Source organism: Dromiciops gliroides, chromosome 2 (assembly GCF_019393635.1).
Source record: "Dromiciops gliroides isolate mDroGli1 chromosome 2, mDroGli1.pri, whole genome shotgun sequence".
In the NCBI taxonomy this organism is placed as follows: domain Eukaryota; kingdom Metazoa; phylum Chordata; class Mammalia; order Microbiotheria; family Microbiotheriidae; genus Dromiciops; species Dromiciops gliroides.
In genome coordinates, this window is record NC_057862.1 from 151,631,702 (window position 1) to 151,653,735 (window position 22,034).

General features: G+C 38.8%; 1 protein-coding gene across 1 annotated transcript in view; it reads left to right on the top strand.

Annotated features, from left to right (window-relative positions):
* Positions 1–3,475: 3,475 nt before the first annotated feature.
* Positions 3,476–22,034, top strand: part of IQCH (IQ motif containing H) — a 176,041-nt gene continuing 157,482 nt past the window's right edge. Inside the window, exons 1-2 of the mRNA XM_043983514.1 lie at positions 3,476–3,599; positions 18,303–18,370. Coding sequence (XP_043839449.1) covers positions 3,476–3,599; positions 18,303–18,370 — 192 coding nt within the window. The remainder of the gene's footprint in view (positions 3,600–18,302; positions 18,371–22,034) is intronic.

Below are 22,034 nucleotides of genomic sequence, written 5' to 3' on the forward strand. Positions count from 1 at the left end.
ATTTTATTGATTTTTTTCATAAAACCAGCTCTTATTTTTATTGATTAATTCTATAGTTTTCTTGCTTTCAATTTTATTAATTTCTCCTTTGATTTTCAGGATTTCTAATTTAGTATTTAATTGGGGATTTTTAATTTGTTCTTTTTTATAGCTTTTTTAGTTGCATGCCCAATTCATTGATCTCCTTTTTATCTTTTTTATTCATGTAAGCATTTAGAGATATAAAATTTCCCCTAAGCACCGCTTTGGCTTAATCCCATAGGTTTTCGCATGTTGTTTCATTCTCTTGGATGAAGTTATTGATTGTTTCTATGATTTGTTGTTTGACCCACTCATTCTTTAAGATGAGATTATTTAGGGGCAGCTCGGTGGCGCAGTGGATAGAGCACCAGCCCTGGAGTCAGGAGTACCTGAGTTCAAATCCGGCCTCAGACACTTAACACTTACTAGCTTTGTGACCCTGGGCAAGTCACTTAACCCCAATTGCCTCACTTAAAAAAAAAAAAAGATGAGATTATTTTGTTTCTAATTAATTTTCAGTCTACCTTTCCATGGCTCTTTATTACATGTAATTTTTATTGCATCATGATCTGAGAAACATGCATTTACTATTTCTGCCTTTCTATATTTGACTATGAGGTTTTTGTGCCCTAATATATGGTCAGTTTTTGAATATGTGCTATGTACCCCATTCATTTTTCTCCAGACGTCTATCATATCTAACTTTTCTAACATTCTATTTACCTCTTTAACTTCTTTCTTATTTATTTTGTGGTTAGATTTATCTAATTCTGAGAAGGGAAGGTTCAGATCCCCCACTAGTATAGTCTCGCTATCTGTTGTCTCTTATAACTCATTTAACTTCTCCTCTAAGAATTTGGATGCTATGCCACTTGGGGCATATATGTTTAGTATTGATATTACTTCATTATCTATCGTACCTTTTAGCAAGATGTAGTTTCATTCCTTATCTCTTTTAATTATTTCTGGTTTTGCTTTTGCTTTGTCTGAAATAAGGATTGCTACCCCTACTTTTTTTACTTCCGCTGAAGCATAATATATTCTCCTCCAACCTTTTACCTTTACTCTGCATTAGGGTTTTTGTTTTATTTTGTTTTGGGGGGGGGCAGTGAGGGTTAAGTGACTTGCCCAGGGTCACACAGCTAGTGTCAAGTGTTTGAGACTGGATTTGAACTCAGGTCCTCCTGAATCCAGGGCCAGTGCTTTATCCACTGTGCCACCTAGCTGCCCCCTTTTACCTTTACTCTGTGTGTATCTCTGCTTCTACAATATCAGGGCCCTCTCTTTCCCATTGATCTCAGAAGAAAAAGGTTATTCTTATTACTCAGTAAGGCTAATCCTTCCACTTTTACCTTTGGTTCCATGACTCCCTACCATCTCCTAGACCTTGCTCCAGAAATTGATCTGTTTCTCTCAGATATCCTTCTCCTCCTCTGGCTTTTTCCTTACTATGTACAAGCACACATAGGTCTCCCTTATACTTAAAACAAGCCTTCCCTTTATCCTTCTACCTCATTTATTTGCCACCCCCATCTCTCTCCTCCTATTCCTTTGGAAAAGTTGTTTATACACAATTGCTTAGTGTGCCTGTCACCTTAATAGTCTTAGCTTCTATGATTCTTCCCTCAGCTCTATAATCTCGCTTCTGGAATCTGCCATATACTTCTTCTAGAACTCTCACTCAGTCTTGCAGTGATGTCCTAGAAAGGCCAAACCAAATAGTTGCCTTTTTTCAGTTAACATTTTTGTTGACCTCTCTGTAATGTCTGACACTGTTGACCATTTTTCTGGAAACTCCCTTTTCTTCAGAAACAACCCACTCTCTAGATTTTCTTCAACCCTTCAAAAGCACTTTCTCTATATCTGTTGCTGCTTTGCATCCTCTTGCTGATCCCTTCCTGTGCATATTCCTCTAGTGGCTATGCTCTTCTCACTTCATCGGTTTCATAGGATCATAGGTTTACAGCTGAAAGGAACATTGGGTGCTGTCAAGTTTAACTCCCTCATTTTATAGATGAGGAAACTAGAGATCAGAGAGTTTAGATGATTTGCCTAGGGTCACACATTTTGTAAGGTAAGATCTACCTTACAAATCTTGTAAGGTAAGATTTGACCCTATATCATCCTGCTTTTCTTTCTTCTGTCACCCTAGACAAACATATTGGCTCCAATTCATTTAACACATCCGGATGGTTAACTGAAATCTATATTTACAACCAACAAGCATTTATTATGCACCTACTGTGTTCCAAGTACTGGGCTAAGGACCAAAGGACAAAAATGAAAAAGGACTTCACATTCGATCAGGGTAGACATCATGTGCAAATATAAGTATATACAAAATACAAAGATAAATTTGAAGGCACTAGTAGTGAGATGTATCCAAAAAGGCCTCCTAGAGGAAGGCGGTATTTAACCTGAGGTTTGAAGGGAGCTCAACAATTCTAAGAAATGGAGGGGAGGAAGAACCTCTCTTAAGGGATGGAGAGGAAGAAGGAACAGTAGTATGTGCAAAGGTGCAGATAGGAGATGGAATGTCCAGAGAGGAAGCTTGTTGAAATAGAAAGAACATTTGAATTGGAGTGGGAAGACCTGAATTTTAATCATGTGTTACCTTGGCCTCTCAGTTTCCTCATGTATAAAATGAGTTCTAAGTTCTTTTCCAGTTTTAAATCCTATGACATATTCCTTGTACATAAAGTTGAATCTCTGAATGCTTTTCCCCATAGAAACATTATAAAATATGAGAAGTTCTAGAATAGAATATGTGTATATGTGTATACATACATAGAAATATACATACATACGTGTGTGTGTATATGTATGTATGTATATGTGCAGGTAATTCTTGTTAAATAGGCACTTGTGGGCTGGGCTAGTGACAAACCACTATGTTGAAAATGTGTCCTAAATTCCAATCAACCACCTTACCAAAACAATTTTAGGACACAATCTGCAGTTACCTCAGTTCAGAATCCCAAGATCCAGCCCTAGGCCTTAGATCTCATTGACCTAAAATCTGCTTCCAAACTTCTCTTCAAAGATTCCAAAGGAACCTTTCCTTGTATCCCAGGACTCTTTTATCTTGTAAATTACCCTTTAATTTTAAATTTCATTTTTACTCCTACTAAGAAAGTTATGCTTTCTTTGGTTAGAATCAGTATAAAACCTGGATGATTCATGTAGCAAGTTTTTCTTGGATTTGAATGATTCAAAGTGATTCATGTAATTTTATATAAAGAAATATTATACCTATGTGTCTGGGAACTCTATAGAAAGGCTTTTAGAATTTCTAGAACTCATAGAAAAAACAAATGAGATAATGTGTGTTAAGTGTTTTGCAAGTCTTAAAGCACTTGCTATTATTACTATTATTATTATTATTATTACTACTATTACTATTATTTAGAAAGCAACTCATGTTCTGTCCTACCATTTTAAAGGTATTTTGAATATGATTCAACGTGGACTGATCCCACCAGCAGCAAAGATTAGTTTTGAAACTCCACCTGTTATACCTAAATCTGCTTTCCTTCATTCTTATAAAGCATCTAAGATGAAAAGCATAGGTGAGTATTATAACCTATGTACAATTAAGGGAGTAAATAAATTATCTGTCAAGAAAAATGAGAATATTTGTATTTAGCTAACATCTTCAGTGATTAAACAAGGAGGTTTTTTTCAGAATTAATGAGAAAATCAAAGGGCAATTGTAATGACTTTGGGCTACAGTGTACTGAATAAAAAGCTCCAACATAATCATCATAAACTCTATTCAATTCAATAAACGTGTTTATTGCTGACTCTAGGCAGAGCTCTGTAAAGCACCTTTTGAGGACTGCGAAGCTTAGATGAAACTTAGTCTTTCCCCTCACAGGACTTATAGTCAAGTAGAAGAATATGAAATGTACACAAATAACAATAAGATAATGTATACGTTTTTAAAATTTTCAGATGAAATAATAAATTTTTTTGGCTGGGCAATGAAGGTTAACTGATTTGTCCAAGGTCACATAGCTAGTAAGTGTTAAGTGTCTGAGGTTGGATTTGAACTCAGGTCCTACTGAATCTAGGGCTGGTGTTTTATCCACTGCACCACCTAACTGTCCCCAAGACAATATATATTTTTATTAAAACAAAATTAAATACTGATATAAACAGAGGTACAAGTAAAATACTACATGAGGGAAATTAGGTCATTATTGAGGTAGGTGGGAGCAAGGAGGGAGAATCAGCAAAAGCTTCTTGAAGTAGATTGCTTTTGACTTGGGCTTCATAGGCTATATAAGAATTAAAAGGTGGAGTGGCAAATGGGTATGTTGGAGGCATAAGGAACATCATAAGCAAAAACATAGAGGCAGAAAAACATAGGGCATGTATGGGAGAACACACGTATTCTAGTTTGTTAGCAACATAAGACTAGAAAGTAAAGTGTATGATAGGCAATAGTCAGTGTGATGTTAGGAAGTTTGTCCTAACGTGGTATTGTTGTTATTGTTTGTCCTTCATTCTCAGAGAGGACCATGACAGATGTCATGACTTGCAATGAATTGGATTTAAATGAGGAAGGGCTGTGCAAAGTCACCAGCCTCACTTTCTCTTCCAGAGCCATCTAGGTCCAGGGGCAAGATATATTATCAGGACGACTGGAGATGGCCCCAGATGTTTTAAGGCAATTGGGGTTCAGCTACTGGCCCAGGGTCACGCAGCTAGTAAGTGTCTGAGGTGAGATTTGAACTCACATCCTTTCAACTTCAGGGCCAGTGCTCTATCCACTGCACCACCTAGCTGCCCAGTGTGGTACTTAAGGTGGTAATGAGGGCCTACTGTAAAATGGTCACCAAGGGAGTGAAGAGTAGAGGAAACATGTGTGATATTTCAGTGGTGGAATCAACAGAACTTGGTAACTGACAGGATATAAGAAATGAGGGACAGTGGAGAGTCAACAATAAGGTTTCAACCACTTGATATTAGACTTGTTCTGTTTGGCCAAGAGGACAGGATCAAGAATCATCAGTAGAAGTTGTAAAGAAACCAGTTTAGGCGAGATATTGGAAAAAGCTTCCTAACCATTATAGCCAACTCACCCAAGGTAGACTGGGCTGTCCTGGGAGCCAGTGGGTACTCCCTCCTTGAAGAAATTTTTAAGCAGTAGCTGAATGACCGCTTGACCAGGTACATTATAGTGGGGGTTCCTTTGACATGAGTTTTGGACTCAAGGGCCACTAAGTTTCCTTCCAGTTCTCAAATTTTGTGATTCTGAGATTGGGTGAAGACTGAAGTCAGAAGGAGGAAGGATGATAAACTTTCATTGTTCCAATGGGACATCTTGAAAACAAGATCCTATATTGTCTTTATGATGCCTCCTGCAGCAAGGATACTGAAGGAGACCTACAGATACAGTCAAATATCCCTAATCCCCAAAAAATCCTAGCCCTTTTCTCTAGCTTTCTTTGAACTATAAGTCATGCAACCTTGGTAAAATCACTTACTCTCTCTGAGCCTCAGTTTCTTTATATGCAAGGCAATAATATTTATCTTGGCCATCCTATGGAATTGCTGTGATGGTCAAATGAGATACTATCTATGAATGGACTTCCAAAATTGCAGAGTTTTACACAAATATAAGGGTTTATTATTATTATTATTATAGATGACTTTTTCATGACTTTTCAAAGTCCTTCACATAGTTAATTATCACACTGTTTAGCACTCATGCTACTACATGGAAATTTCTTGTTTTAGACATTTTTGTTGGCTTTTATTTTAAATTTTTAAATGTTAATGCAATTTCTCAGTCACCCATCATTATTGAGTCATATGTGTTGATTTTGATATTAATCATGCAAAATGAGGCCATAATAAATTGTAATTTGTTTCGGGGACAGGACTATTGAGAAGGTAAGGAGGGGAGGTAGAGAGAAGTTAATTGTAGTTGACTTGTTTTTGCATGCTGTGTGAACTCCCAAAAAACTTTTTTTGTAACATGGCAGACTGGGGAATAGTCATATTTGTTCAGTTATTCAATGAAATTCTTCATATGTAGCTGACTATTCTGTCAGTTGTGTGCTAGAGGAGTAGTCCGGAAACCATTACTGCTGTTTCTAATTTCATTTTGGACTTTGAAGATGATGGTGTGCATTACTTAAATTCTCAGTCTGCCACACAAGTATAGCAATCTGAATAGTTTTTGTTATATATGTAGTGAACTAACTTTTACATTTCACAAATAAAACTTCAATACTCTTGTTAAGGTTTCTGAACTTGATTTTGGTTGCAATATAAGTGATCAGGATTAGGTTTGAGCCTCTCATTTGTGTTGTTAAACTATTAACTCACTTTATACATAGATCTTGTCTCATGTCAATTGTGGTTCCCCAGATCTGGAGAGAACAGAAAAGACCCTTCAATGGATTGCTATGTTTGCTTAACAAATATATCATGGATTCCATCCAAATCTAAACATAGTGTACAAAATCCAAATCCAAATGTCCCCAAAGTTAAAAGATCTATTTTACATATGGAGAACTACCCACCAAAACCATCAGAAACTTGGAATCTGGGTGAAGAAGATGAACATGATGGTTCCGATTTTTATGGTGAAGCCTGCATTACTAAATAGGAGACCAGTGAAGTAGTGATTCCCCCATCTGAAGTAATCTTTTCCTCTTCAGATAATCAAGTAATAGCTCAAGCAGAAGTAGATGACCCAATTTGTGATCTTAACTTATCCCAAAATTAAACTGAACATTTTTTTTAAGCAACAAACATTGATTTTATTTTTCCAGTTACATGTAAGGGTAGTTTTCAACATTCATTTTCATAAAATTTAGAGTTCCAAATTTTTCTCCCTCCCTTTCCTCCCCCCTCCACAAGATCACATCCAGGTTATATGTACAATCCACAAGTGTTCTTTTTACCGGTTCTTTCTATAGAGGTGCATAGTAAGCTTCCTCATTAGTTCCTTGGGATTGTCTTGGATGATTGCATTGCTGAGAGTAGTTAAGTCATTCACAATTGCTCACTGAACAATACTGCTGTCACTACCCACGATGTCCTCTCAGCTCTGCTCACTTCACTATACATTGATGTTCATTAGTCTTTCCAGGTTTTTCTGGGATCATCCTGTTTGTCATTTCCTGTAGCACAAGACCATTCCACTACAATCATATAGCACAGCTTTTTCCATCATTCCTCAACTGATAGACATTCCCTTGATTCTCAATTCTTAGCCTCCACCAAGAGTTGCTATAAATATTTTTTGTACAATTTTTCCCCCTTTTCTCTTTTTCATGATTATAATTGTTAACTGTTTCCCTTCCATCCTATTCCCTTCCCCCATGATATTTATTCTATTATCCATCTTCTTTCATCCTATCACTCTTCAAAAGGGATTTTCTTCTGTCTGTCCCCTCCCCCATTCTGCCCTTCCTTCTTTTGCCCCTCTCTCTTTATCCCCTTCCCCTCCTATTTTCCTGCAGGGTTAGAGAGATTACTCCACCCAATTGAGTGTGTACATTATTCCCTCCTTGAGCCAATTCTAATGAGATTGAGGTCTTTGAGCCAATTCTGATTAGTATTAGGCTTATTTACTGCCCAGATTAAATAGATTACTCCACCCAGTTGGGTGTGTGTTTGTTAATCCCTCCTTGAGGCAGCTCTGATGAGTTTAAGGTCTTTGAGCCTTTTCTGATGAGTGTAAAATTCATTTACTGCCCTGCTCCTCTCCCATCTCATCCCCCACTCCATAAGCCTTTTCCTTTTTCTTTCATATAGGATTTCACCTCTGCCCTTCCCCATCTCCCAGTTCATTCCCTTCACCCCTCAATTTAACCCTAAAGATGTCATCATGGGTCAGCTAGGTGACACAGTGGACAAAGCATCACCCCTGAACCCAGGGGGACCCCAGCCGAAACCCGGCCTCAGACACAAGACAGTCATCCACTGTACGACCCCAGGTATGTCCCCAGCTCCAATTTTTTAATAGTTCTCTAGGGTCTTGTATTTGAAAGTCAAATTTGCCATTCAGTTCAGGTCTTTTCATCACGAATATCTGAAAGTCCTCTTTTTCATTGAAGTCCCATTTTTTCCTCTGAAAGATTATTGTGAGTTTTGCTGGGTAGGTGATTCTTGGCTGTAATCCCATTTCCTTTGCCCTCTGGAATATATTCCATGCCCTCCGGTCCTTTAATGTAGAAGCTGCTAGATCTTGTGCTATCCTGACTGGGGCTCCACAGTACTTGAATTCTTTCTTTTTGACAGCTTGCAATATTTTCTCCTTGACCTGAGAGCTCTGGAATTTGGCTATAATATTCCTAGGAGTTTTCCTTTTGGGATCTCTTTCTGGAGGTGATTGGTGGATTCTTTCAATTTCTATTTTAGCTTCTTCTTCTAGAATTTCAGGGCAATTTTTCCTGAGCATATCTTAGAAGATGATGTCTAAGCCCTTTCCTTGATCATGGTTTTCAGGTAGACCAATAATTTTCAAATTATCTCTCCTGGACCTATTTTCTAGGTCGGCAGTTTTTCCCAGAAGATATTTCACATTGCCCTCTATTTTTTTATTCATTTGTATTTGCTTTATTGTGTCTTGGTTTCTCATAAAGTCACTGGCTTCCATTTGTTCAATCTTTTTTCTTAGGCAATTATTTTCATCAGAGAGCTTTTGTACCTCCTTTTTCATTTGACCAATTTGACTTTTCAAACTGTTGAATTTTTTCTCATGTCTTTCCTGCATCACCCTCATTTCTCTTTCCATTTTTCCCTCTACCTCTCTAACTTTATCTTCAAAGTCCTTTTTGAGACCTCTATGGCCTGAGACCAATTCGTATTTTTCTTGGAAGCTTTAGATATAGAGGCCCTGATGTTGACATCTTCCTCTGAGGGTGCACCTCAATCTTCCTTGTTACTGAAGAAACTTTCTATGGTCCTTACCTTTCTCTGTCGGCTCATCTTGCCTTTCTTTTACTTGACTTTTAGCTCCTTAAAGTGGGGCACTGTTTCCAGGCTGGAGTATCCCAAGCTTAAGAAGTCCCAGTGGTATGATTTAAGGAAGATCAGGTTCTTCACTTGCCTGGCCTGTTCCCTGGTCTGTAGATGACCCCAGACCAACTTGCTAATCAACCAGCTTTGTGTGTTGTGGTTGTTAGCTCTGATGAGCCTGTGCCCCTCCCCGACCTGGGCCACTGCTACTCAAGCCTACCTCCTGGTTCTCAGCAGGGGTGAAAAATCCAAGTTCTCTCTCAGCACCAGCATAGATCCCTGCAGTCTCCCCCCTGCTCAGGGCTCAGCTCTCTCACTAGACTGTGAGCTTAGTTCCAGACGACACTTGCACTTCAGCTGATTCAGAAGCTCTGGGGGTCTCCTTCTCTGGTAAGACCTTCCTGGGACTAGATCTGTGTCAGAGTGACTGTGGGGTTGGGCCCAACTCCAGTATCAGCACAGCAGCTCCCTCCTTCTGACCTTCCAAGCCGTTCTTAGTTAGAAGATGATTTCAGCACATTCTTCTGTGAGTTTTGCTGCTCTGGGCATTTTCCCATGGCGTTATTTGGATGTTTTTTGGAGCGATCATCTCATGGGTTCAAGAGTTCACTGCCTTTCCTCTGCCATCTTGGCTCTACCTCGGAAGTCGATCTAAACTGAACTTTTAGCTTAATTTTATGTTTAAAAGGAAGGAATCTCCAATAAGAGGACACCAAAATATCTTTAAAACATGAAACTTCCCTTAAGAAGCATTAACCATGAAATATATCCTTGACATATCTGTAGGGATCTGAAAGTGACTGCTCTTTTATCTGGACTACAATTTGTTTGGGTTTTTTTGTTTGTTTGTTTTTGGGGGGTGTTTGCAGGGCAGGAGGGTTAAGTGACTTGCCCAGGGCCACACAGCTAGTATCAAGTGTCTGAGGCTGGATTTGAACTCAGGTCCTCCTGAATCCAGGGCTGGTGCTTTATCCAGTGTGCCACCTAGCTGCCCCCTGGACTACAATTTGGGCATACAAAATACTACAGTTTTATTTGCAAACAAAAAAAACTCCAATAAGAATACAAGGAACTCAAAGGAAATAATTGATTCCAAGGGGTAATGGAGTGGGTGGGCTTTGAGAGGGAGCCTGCACCATAGTTAGAGAATAAGTCTAAATGGGATGCAACATTTTCCGGATTCTAGTGGCATTAGGAGGAGAGTAAGGATGGAAAGTTGAGCCTAGAAATAGAATGAGGAGAAATTGGCACAGAGATTGTTTATTTGAAGCCCTGAGCAGAATGGAGAGAGAGAACAAAGGATCAAGACCCTGGTGAAGACTAAGACTAGTCCTAGACAAAGCTATAAAGTGATGCAAATTTGTCTCCTCTTTGTACTCTTTCCTTCTCTCCTGGCAAGCAACAACTAGCTTTCCCATATCTATTCTGACTAATCTCTTCTAAAATCTTAATAAATAAAGCTAAAATTAATAAGGAAAAAGGGCCCCTCTCAGGGGTCTTTTCATCTCAAGGGAACTCTTAAAGAGAAAAGCCTTTCAGATTCAAAAGAATGAAATTCCCACAACAAGCAGCGGGATTGATATTTTGGGAAATATGTCCAATACTCCTGCAAATCACATTATGTAAGTGGCTACCTATTGATAAAGTCATTCCTGGGGTATGCTTGAGTAGGGAGGACTTAAAGAATGAAGCAAAGAAATAGCATTCACAAAAATGGAAGGAAAACCAGAAACTGAGTGCAATGTGTGTAACCCAAAGGAAGGCAGCATTTGGAGGAGAAGGTACCCTACAGTGTTAAATGTGACTGACAGTTCAAGGAGGATGAGGACTGAGAAAACGTCTTTGGATTTAGTGATACAGGCACCTTCAACAGTGTAGCTTTGGTAAACCAGTGGGCATGAAAACTGATTTGTAGAGACGCAAGGAGTGAATGGATGCTAAGGACATTAAGAGAATGATAGTATTTGAGAAATGTGGCAGCAAAGGTTAAGTCAATCAACAAGCATTTATTAAGTATTTACTAGGTGTCAGGTACTCTGCTAACATCTTGGGATACAAGGAAAGAAAAAAAACAGCCTCTGCCCAGAGGTTGTTGATTGATATTTTTGCTAGAAGGGATGAAAAAAAAATAGCTTGTGTATTTCTAATGGCTCTATTGGTGCAGCTGGGTGGTACAGTGGATAGAGCATTAGCCCTAAAGTTGAGAGGACCTGAGTTCAAATCTCACCTCAGACACTTACTAGCTGTGTGACCTTGGGCAAGTCACTTAATCTCAATTGCCTTAAACATCCAGGGACATCTCTAGTCATCCTGATGTATATCTTGCCACTGGACCCAGATGGCTCTGGAGGAGAGAATGAGGTTGGTGACCTTGAAGATCCATCCCTCATTTAATTCCAATTCAGTGCAAGTTATGACAGCACCCCAATATCATAGTCCTCTTTGAAAACAAACACATATCTTGATCAATATCAGTTGGTTCTTCTGAATATCTGAATGGAAGAAAAATGTAATGAGAAATGGTGAGAAGATAAAACAGAAATTTCATTAAATCAAGGAATTCTTTTCTATGTATTTAATTATGACCATTGGCAATGATGTTGATGGAACTTTGGTCCATACCCAGTACAAAGAAATGGAAGCTTTAGTCTAGAGCAACCTTATTTACTACTGAGCAATAGGAAAAAGATGTATGTTCTGTTCTAATGACTGGCAAGCATATAGTTGTTCCTGAAAGGAAAAGAAGCATTCTTGAAAAGCCATATATGCACTAAATTCTATTTTGAATACCTTGTTGGGGCTGCCAATGGGAGTTAAAGGAATTCTATGGTGAAACTTTTTGTGAAGGTAACAATTACATATTCCAAATTTAAAACCCCAGATTTTTCATGCACACCATATTCTTAAAAGTGGGTAGCTTTGCATTCCGGTAAAAATTACATAGTCTCCATTAATTTCTGCAGTCTAATATCCTCCTATTTGAAGTTAATGACAGTAGATATTTTATTCTCTTGATACAGGAAAATCTGAAAATGTCCTGTCAATAGTTGACATAGACTCAGTTGACCTCTTGAAATCCAGAGATGTTCCAGTCAAGGTTCCTGCAGAAGCAGGCAACAAAGCTCCACTTTCATCCAACATCTCTTTCTCATCAATTTTGAAAACACAGCCGATAACAAAACCGAAAATGATCCCTCGAGTTAAAACTAAAATCGTGGTATTTATATTTTTCTTCCTAAATAAAGAGAAAATGTTTCAGATCATAGTTTTCACAACTTATTTCTTGGTTGTATGCATAAATATGTTCTTGTAGGCATTCAGTTTCATGTGCTGATATGTGGATTTTGAACTGCTGACTTGCATTTTGTTTTGAAAATATTCTAAGGAACTAATGAAACATTCTCATTGGTCTCTAAAACAAACATAGGAAGGAAATTTAAGGTACCTCAAAGTACGTACAGAATAATTTTGGTTTTGTTCCACAGAGGAGAAAGGTAATTATTGCAAAATGGGAAGACATCTCATTGTCTATAACCCATTGTAGCTGACCAAGTACTGATATCTGTTTTAAAATGCTAGACTTTGGTAATATAGCCTTACCAGTTTAGATTTCTGGGTCAGATTCAAACTTGTGATAATGAAGGCCTTTTTTATTTATTATTTTTTTTACATAGAAAGAGGGCAGCTGTCTTGATTGTGGTTTCTCTTTCTGTCATTTTATAGCTGTGTCCTAGCTAAAAGACCCTGAAGAGTAGTAGCACAGAAGACCTTACTTAATACTACTGGATCCACAGACTGGATTCTTCTCTGTCTTCCTCAAACCTTTATCTTTCGATTCCTCAAATATTCTGAGTTTTTTCACTATCTTTCCAGCTTCTGTGTGTGATTTCCCCTTAAGAAACATTCTGCCTGTTTATGTATCAGGGTGTCATGTGATGCTGCAGTTGCCATGGCAAATATTTGTGTTTCATGAAAAATGTGTGTTAAAAATCAATGTAAATGGCCAAATCCCAAGACAGACGTGCCTTCAGGCCAGTGTTTCTTATGTATCATTATTGTTTCAAACTCAGCTGTTTAACAGGCTGTGATAGGGCTATAGGCTAGATGTGCACAAAGACCGTGATAAGAGCGTGGGAAGCACCTGTTTTTACTCCCATCATAGTCAAGTACAAATCCTAGTGTGTAATGGGAACCCGATCCACAGGTAATGCAAATATCGTAACTAGATTTGGGTTGTTTTGTTGTCTAATATTCGCCACCCCCTCCCCAACTTGACAAAATGGTGACAAGGAGAGATTTTCTCGTTGCTAATTAGCCTCAGCCTTCATTTCCCCTGCTGTTGAGTTCATATAGCTTTTGTTTACCGCTAGAAGCAGTAGGATTTCGAGCTATTCCCCGTGGCCCCAGATTGGTGCCACATCTTTGAATTGGCTCTTCTATCCTAAATGTAGGTTCTAAATCTTCTCTGAGTTGTACTTTGGATGTGGAAATTTAAAAAGCTAGCAGACCTAGTACTCATGCCTATTCCAACATGCTGGAACATATTGAAATGATACAGTGGGGGCCAGTTCTCCCCTTTGGGGATGGTGGATACAAACCTTCTTCCAAATAGCCTTTTCTAAAATTCTTTCAGAACTGGGACACTTGCCTCCTATTTGAAGTATGTTCACTTTGCCCAACCCTTTGTTGTCTTACTTTAGACTAAGCAGGACCCTTAGCAAGAAGAACATTTCTGTCCTGTTGTATAAAAGGCTTCTGACTATTAACTCCTGCCTGCATAGAAAGACAGAGCAGGCGGGCACAGCAGGAGAAGCATTGGAAAACTCTGCATGTTGTATTTGTTTTGCAGAATTGCCCATGAGAGTCATTTTGATTTAGACTGTGTCTCATTCTGCATTGTAGGGAAGAAACAGATGTCTGGGGTCAAGAGGGCAGTTTGAAATAAAGGTCTGTAATTTGTGTGACTAGTTAAAATTTGGAGTCTGTCGCCTGATGTCACCTCCTTTAAAATATACTCTTGCTGCAGGGCAGAAGTAACGAAAGCATGTTTGACAGCTGGAGACCTCAACAAAAGTTCTCTTGCCCTATGCATATGGGATCATAGGATCACATATGTATATACATATACATATAAGCAAACCATTCTTAAGAAAATACATACTTCTTTTAAAATATGTTTCATCTTTTCTTTCTAGGACACCTGGGTCACCTTTCTAATCTTCAGTTAGCAAATAGATCTGGTTGTTTCTTAAAAGTTTATCCTGGCCACGTGAGACTCTGGCCTCATCCCAGAGATTCAAAAGTTCAAGCCCATTTTTTTCTTTTTTTTTTCTTTTTTTTTTGCAGGGCAATGGGGGTTAAGTGATTTGCCCAGGTTCACACAGCTAGTAAGTGTCAAGTGTCTGAGGCCGGATTTGAACTCAGGTACTCCTGAATCCAGGGCCAGTGCTTTATCCACTGCACCACCTAGCTGCCCCCCATTTTTTTTCAAAAAAGGAAATAACTGCTACAAGTAACTTCAGTGTTCCCTGCTTTCCTGTCCCTCACCTATCCCTAAAGGCTTCTCCTTTGTTCTAGAATACCAGGAAGCATCGTGATTCCCAATAGGTTATTTCCAATGAAATAATAGCCTCTATTTGTCCTCTTTTAGGGATCCCCAATGCGCCTTGTTTTATGACTTTACCCTCTCTAGCTCTGCTGCCACTGACTGCTTTTGAGCTGACCGATCAAAGCACTCAGGAACAGCAGCAAGAGCAATCTCTCTGGGGCAGATGCAAACTGACCAGGTAAGAATGAGAAGATTTTCTATGGTATTGGAGATTAGCCCTATTTTCATCATAAACAAAGAACAAGTGTCCAGGGCACTGCTTTGTTCAGAACTCTCCAACAATGAGTTAACAGCACTGCTCTGAGAAGGAAATGGGCATTACAACTGACCCACCAGAAGTAACTTAGGCATTGGGTTTGAGGCTGGCTGAATTCCACTAAATAGAGACTTCCCCCCCCCCCCGCCCCCAGAGAATGGAGAGAAGTTTGACGTAGACTTGCAAACAGATGGACTTTTCAGGAAACTTTCTTAGCTAAGTACAAACATGTAAAATCATCCAAAATGACTTCTGTAAATTGAGGTTATGAATCTTCACAATGATGCTAAAACAAACAAAAAAAGTAAGTGTTCCTGCAAATAGAATGGAATTAGGTGACCTCCTTTGGACCTGGTTGGACCTACATTGACAGAAGGCCATGTAGGCCTCCCAGCTCCAAACCAAGAAGAGAAAGAAAGAGAAAAAAGGGTTGCCATTTACTAGGAAGAGAGAAAAGGGAAAGACCAACTCAAGAAAGGAAAGAGATTACTTAAGACCCACTCAGAACTTGTGTTCTCATTTAATTAATTACCTTTATTTTTTCTTTTCTGGAATCTTAGATTCACAGACTTTGAAATGAAAGGGACCTTGAGGTCTCTGAGTCATAAAATTCACAGATTCAGAGCTGGAAAGGAGTTTAGAGGGCATCTAGTATTACTCCCTGCTTTTATAGATGAGAAACTAAGATCCCAAGAAGAGAAGTCCCAAAGATCACATAAGTACTAAGATACAAAACTGAGATTTGAACTCAGCTCCTATGCCTACAACTTTAAGCACCCTTTCCTCTGGACCACATTGTCTCTCTTTACAACTCCCTCTTTAACACTCCTTGGAGGTTTGAGGGAATCATCACACTTTGTTTTCCCCAATACAAGTTCTATGCTGGATCCGAGGTCAAGTGAAGATGCAAGAAGTCTAAGCTTATTAATAATAGAAAACCGCCTCCTCAACCCAGTCATATGATTCATTGTAACAGTTCCCTTCTTCTAAGACCTATTGTTCTGACAGTAATTAAATAAGGAAGAAATCAGTTATCATGACCCCATTCCAAGGAGCTAGAATGTAATTAGGTATCTTTTGTAATTATAATATTGCCAAGGCAGCTAAGCAAGCAATCTCTTATCACAAGAAGAACAAGGACAGCCTGTTGTTTGAGGAAGGGGGTAGAACGTTATATTCAGAGATGAAAGTTGAACCTTTTTCAAGTTGAAGCAACTCCCCCCACTTTTTTTGCTTCCATCTCCCCTGTCAAGAAGAATGATCTCTAGGTTTTGAAAAGGTAAAAACCAAAAGTGGTTAAGAAGTTGAAAGGCAGTGGTGAGGGTTTGAGGGGGGCGGGGTAGTATATAATACGGGGCTTGAAGACAGAAACACCTGGTTTCAGATCCTACCTTTGACACTTACTGGCTGTGTGGCCATGGGCAAATCATTTTATCTTTCTGAGCCTCAGTTTCCTCATCTGTAAAATGCTAAAATAATACCTGTAGTATCTACTAAATAGAGTGTTTTGGTATTCAAATGTCATAATGTACGTAAAGCACTTTGAAAACTTTAAAATGCAATGTAAAGGTCAATTATTATTTTAAAAAGGAATTGGTATCCAAGATAACTGAAGAGATAGTAAATGGGCACCTAGTTACTCCAAAACAAGTTCAGATCTCCTGACCTAGATACTTTAGCTAGGAGTGGTGGTGGTTGTGGGGGGTGGATTTGCAAAAGCTCACTGATGGTGATTTGTGAATGATCAGAGAGAAGAGGATGGTGATAGAAGACTGGAAAACTGTAAATGTTGTCCTATTTATCAAAAAGCAGAAAAAGAGGGGTTCTGAAAACTATAAAATGGTGAGCCAAATGCTGATTCCTGGGAAAGACTAGAATGTATTATTAAATAGATGATTTTTGGACTTGGAGAAAGAGAAGGGTAATTACTGGGAACCAGCATGAAGGTCATTAAAAAAAAGATATGCCCAACTACTCACTTTAGAAACATATTGCTAGAAGGATGCAAGATCAGCCTGAATGCTAGAAAATGGCTTATTTGGATTCCACAAGATATTAAAAAATTTTCTTGAGATAACCTTGAGAAGCAGATGAAGAAATGTGGGCTGGATGGTAGCACAATTAAGCAGGTGAATAATTGGTTGAAGCCCCAAAGTATTAGTTAATGGTTTGCTGTTAACCTGTTAGATCTTCATTGTCATGGCATATAGACCTATCTTTAGTCTCGTTCTGTTCAATGATTTTGAAGATAGCAATAGTATAATTATCAATTCTCATAATGATGTGAAACTCAAAAGGATGTTTTACTCTTTAGATGATAGAATCAAGATTCCAAGAAACAGGCTAAACTGCTAGGCTGAATGTAACAAGATGACATTTAACATGAATGACTGTAAAATCCTCTTCATGAAAACAACAATAGTAACAACTATACTAATGCAAGATGGAAGAGATATGGGTAGACAGCAACTCATGTGAAAAAGACAAGGGTTTTAGTCAACAGCAGACTACTTGTGAAACAGCAAGCTTCAAAAAAGCTAATGCAATCTTATACCAGATTAATGGAGATAATTATGTTCAGAGTAAAGAAGGCTGCATTAACAGAATTTTGTTCTGGTTAGACAGTACAAATCAAAGATTGTGTTCATTTATGATGTCAAATTTTCAGAAACACTTTGACTAGCTGGCGCACTATCAAATGAATAGCATGACATGCGTAAAATAAGGGGTCTGGACTTGATGGCGTAATAGACCCTGTTAAACTCTAGCTCTATGACCCTCAGATCCTGTATTCAGGGGTTCTTATGCTGTTTTGGCAATCTGGTGAAACCTATGAACCCCTTCTCAGAATATTGTTCTTAAATGAATAAAATAAAATACATGGTATTTTAAAAGGGACCCAATTATATTGAAACACTATTGTCAAAATATTTTTACAAGTATTTTTTTAAGATCCCAGGTTAAGAGCACCTGAGTTTACACCATTTAAGGAACATCTTAATGAGCTAATGATGTTTAACTTTGAGAAAAGAAGATTTAAGGGAGATTAATATTTTAAAGGCTATGATCTGGAATTCAAATTGGACTTATATGTGGCTCCAAAGACCAATGGGTAGAAGCAACAGGGAGGCAGAATTTGGATGAATAGAAGGAAGATTTCCACATCAGTCAGAGCTGTACAAAAACAGAATATGCTACTTTTGTAAAGTTCTAAGTTCCCTATGACTACAAGTACTAGAAGCCACAATTTAGGAATATTTTAAAGTTGATTCACACATTATTAGGTAGACTAGAAGGTATCTGAAGTTTTGGGTTTTTTTTTTTTCCAATTCTGACCTTCTAAGATCCTATGATTCTGTAATTCATTTCTTTCTCAGAGTAATAGGGAAAAAGGTATTTCCAGAAGAATAGATCATCTACCCCTACCACCATCACCACCACCAAGGCCACCACCATCATCACCATCAATCAGTATTTCATTCTTTCCATCCAAACAAGGAAATATATACTCACTAACAGCATTCACCAGTGTCACAGAAGATAGCTTATTCTATGCAAAGTCCAAAGAGAAGGATTTTCCCTACCAACAGAAAGGTTCTCCAGGTAGACCTTTTTTTGTACTGCATGTTGTTGATTTCATCTAGCTCTGGAACATTACAAGATCTCCTTAGTCACAATCGAGCAAAAGACATGGATTATGCATCCATACTACAAAACGGTGAAACATCCGTAAGTCAAAGTGGATAAAAATGTGTTTTGCTCATATATGGCAAGTATTGAGTAAGTTTATCAAGACTACCAGGAACATCTTAGACAGATGATGCAGATGGACAGTGAGATGTGCTCAGATCTAAATAAGAGGAAGACATCAGGCCAGATGGTATTTGAGAAACTACACAAGGGCAGCTAGGTGGTGCAGTGGATAAAGCACCAGCTCTGGATTCAGGAGTACCTGAGTTGAAATTTGACCTCAGACCCTCGACACTTACTAGCTGTGTGACCCTGGGCAAGTCACTTAAACCCAATTGCCTCACCAAAAAAAAAAAAAAAGAAAAAGAAAAAAGAAAAGAGAAACTACACAGCACTTTCAATGATCCCAAGCTCCTTGTTGCCACAGAAGTCCATTTTATTAGCACTAATATTCTCTTAGTGATACTATACGTCTATGAATCATGGAATATCAAAGTCTCAAGAAAATCAAAACTGCAAGTAATCTAAAGGACAATGGGGCACTATCCACTCATTGAGAGAAGTAGGCAGCAACATGACTAGTGATGACTCATGCAAGAACAATTATAGAGGAAATCATCTAAGATATGTATGGCCAGAAGAGATGGACCATATCTATAGCAAATATGAAGGATGACAGCTGTACAGCATGAGTGTCCATGAAAAATCAAGAGAAACAAGGAGGATCTTCAGGGTATTAGGCAGATCCCATATGGAGGATTTATGGAAAGACTCAGCCAAAAATTGCTCAGGATGAGAAGATGTGGGGGGGATGGGGTGGCTAAATTCACTGGTGTAGGTATTGGGAGCATGCCTCCTTTACCCCAATGAGATTAGGGATTTATTGAACTACTGAAGTAGAAATATCTTCATTCTTTTCGGATCCCATGTTCCTCTTCTATCAAGACCATTGATATTGTTGTCATGGGATTTCAAAGCTGGAAGGGACCATGGAGATCATCTAATCCAATTCTCTCATTTTATAGATGAAGACACGGAGGCCCACCCAAAGAAATTCATTTGCCCAAGGGCACCCAATTAGTTTATGGCAGAAGTAGGACTAGACCCAAATCGTTCAATCCCCAGGCCTGTGTCCTTTCTACTTTTCCACAGCATCACCTTTCTGAAAACCGTGGAATGAATTTGATAACTCGAGATTGAAAACAAGCATCCTGTAATACAGATAAAAAAGAGAGGAAAGCATCTATGTGTGGGAGATCTTTCCAGGGATGGAAGGTCTTAGCTGTGACTCCTTAAAGGAGAACCTGGGATTACTCTCCCAGGGATACGTAATGACGAGTGGAAGAAAGACTGGAAAAAGGAACCTACACTTCAGCAAGTTTGGCCAGAAGTATGAGGTCTTGTTTTACTCCTGACAAATGCACCATATGAACCACAATTCTAGATTGCCCAAGTCAAAAATTCATAAAGGCCTCTCTAATGGAAAAGGACCTTTCATGGATTCCCTGTAACCTTGCTCTAAAGAGTCTACTTGGATAATAGTCACGCTTATTACTTCGCATACAAGGATCTAGTCTGGGGTTCAGATATTTATGGCACCCAAATCCCTAATTTCCTGACCTCCCTATTCAGCTTCCACCAAGATAATTAGATCCAGAGTTCAGCATCTGCTCCCCTTTTGCCTTTTTACCTCTGTCCACAACACCCTCTAGACCACAACAGCTCATTTTCTGGGATTTATTCTCAAGGGAAAAGAGTGCATATAAATTTACAAATAATACATCCAGGCAAGGTAATTGGCAGTTCGTGTCAAAGAATACTAGTCAAAAGCTGCAAAGTAACTTTATTGTCTAAGTGGTTCATCTCACAACAGTGGTTTTGGCTCACCTGGAGTCCCCATCATACCATAATGATGGGCAACTTCCTAAACTTCCCTACCCTGAGCATGGTGCTCTTTGTCCTAGAATACCACCCTACAAACCTAGATAGAACTAAGCAGTTGGGGTTGAACTAATTGATTCACTCTCAGCCAATCAGGAAAACAAAAACAAAAACAGATGTAATCCCTCTTCCATGTAATGGTCCTTCACATTTATGAAGGTAGCTATCATGTGCCCTCTACATCATCTTTTTTTTTTTTTTTTTGCGGGGCAATGAGGGTTAAGTGACTTGCCTGAGGTCACAAAGGTAGTACATCAAGTGTCTGGGGCTGGATTTGAACTCAGGTCCTCCTGAATCCAGGGCTAGTGCTTTATCTACTTCGACACCTAGCTGCACCCCCCCCACACACACATATCTTCTTTTCTTTAGGCTAAACACATTGAGTCCTTCAATGAATCTTTATATACCGCATGATCTAGAGGTCTTTTGCCATCCTGATAGCCTTCCTCTGGACTTTCTCCAGCTTAGCAATGCTCTTCCTTAAATGTGGTACCCATAAATGAACATAATGCACCAGATGGGATAAAACCAGAGCGGAGGAGAGGGAGACTACCACCACTCTTCTTAGAAACTCTCTCAATGCAGACTAAGATCACATAAACATTTCTTGGCTTCTACTTCACACTTGCCCTTCACTCAAACCCCTAGAAGCATTTTGCCACTCATTTCATTCAATTTACTTGTCATTGGGCAGTTAGAAGTTATGACTTACATTGCACCACAAAACAGGAGACCCTTTCCTACGTACAGTGATGCTTCATTTATCAGACCTCATTCGAGAACGTGCTCTTGCATACAAATGAATCTGCAGAGAAGTGAAGCTCACTTCTCCACGTGCTAAAACTTTTTTTTTTCATCTTAACTACTTTTGCAGTTAATCTTTCTCACATATATTACACACTTCACTGCACTCTTATTCAGCTGTTACCAAGTGTAATTTAATTTCTTTATCACACTGGGCAGTAATACAGTTTTCTGCTTTTTAGTTTTTCTGTCTCTGTCATCCATATCAGCTTTCATTTCTCCTGATGTCATTGTGCTTTCCCCTAATGCTGCCTCCTATCTAGTTGACTACTAGAGACAGCTGGGAAAACAAATAACTAGGTTGGTTATTTAGCTAAGAATTGATTCAGGCTTGGATGGAGGGCCTAACAAGGAATATGAAAGAGATTTAGTGAAAGACTCTGTGACTGCTATTTCAAGCTCTTTAAAATTTACTTCTGGGTTCATTCATAGCTGTATCCTGGAGGACAAAGATGGCGCAGTGGATGGAGTGCTGGGCCTGGAGTCAGGGAGATGTGAGTTCAAATCCTGCTTCAGCATTTACCAGCTGTGACCCTGGGCAAGTCACTTAACCCTGATTGCCTTAGTTTCCTCATTTGTATAATGAGCTGGAGAAGGAAATGGCAAACCACTCCAATATCTTTGCCATGAAAACTCCAAATGGGGTCACAAAGAGTTGGATACAACTGAAAAATAACTAAACGACAACAACATGATAGGTATTATGCTAAGGGATGGGTTTACAAGGAAAAG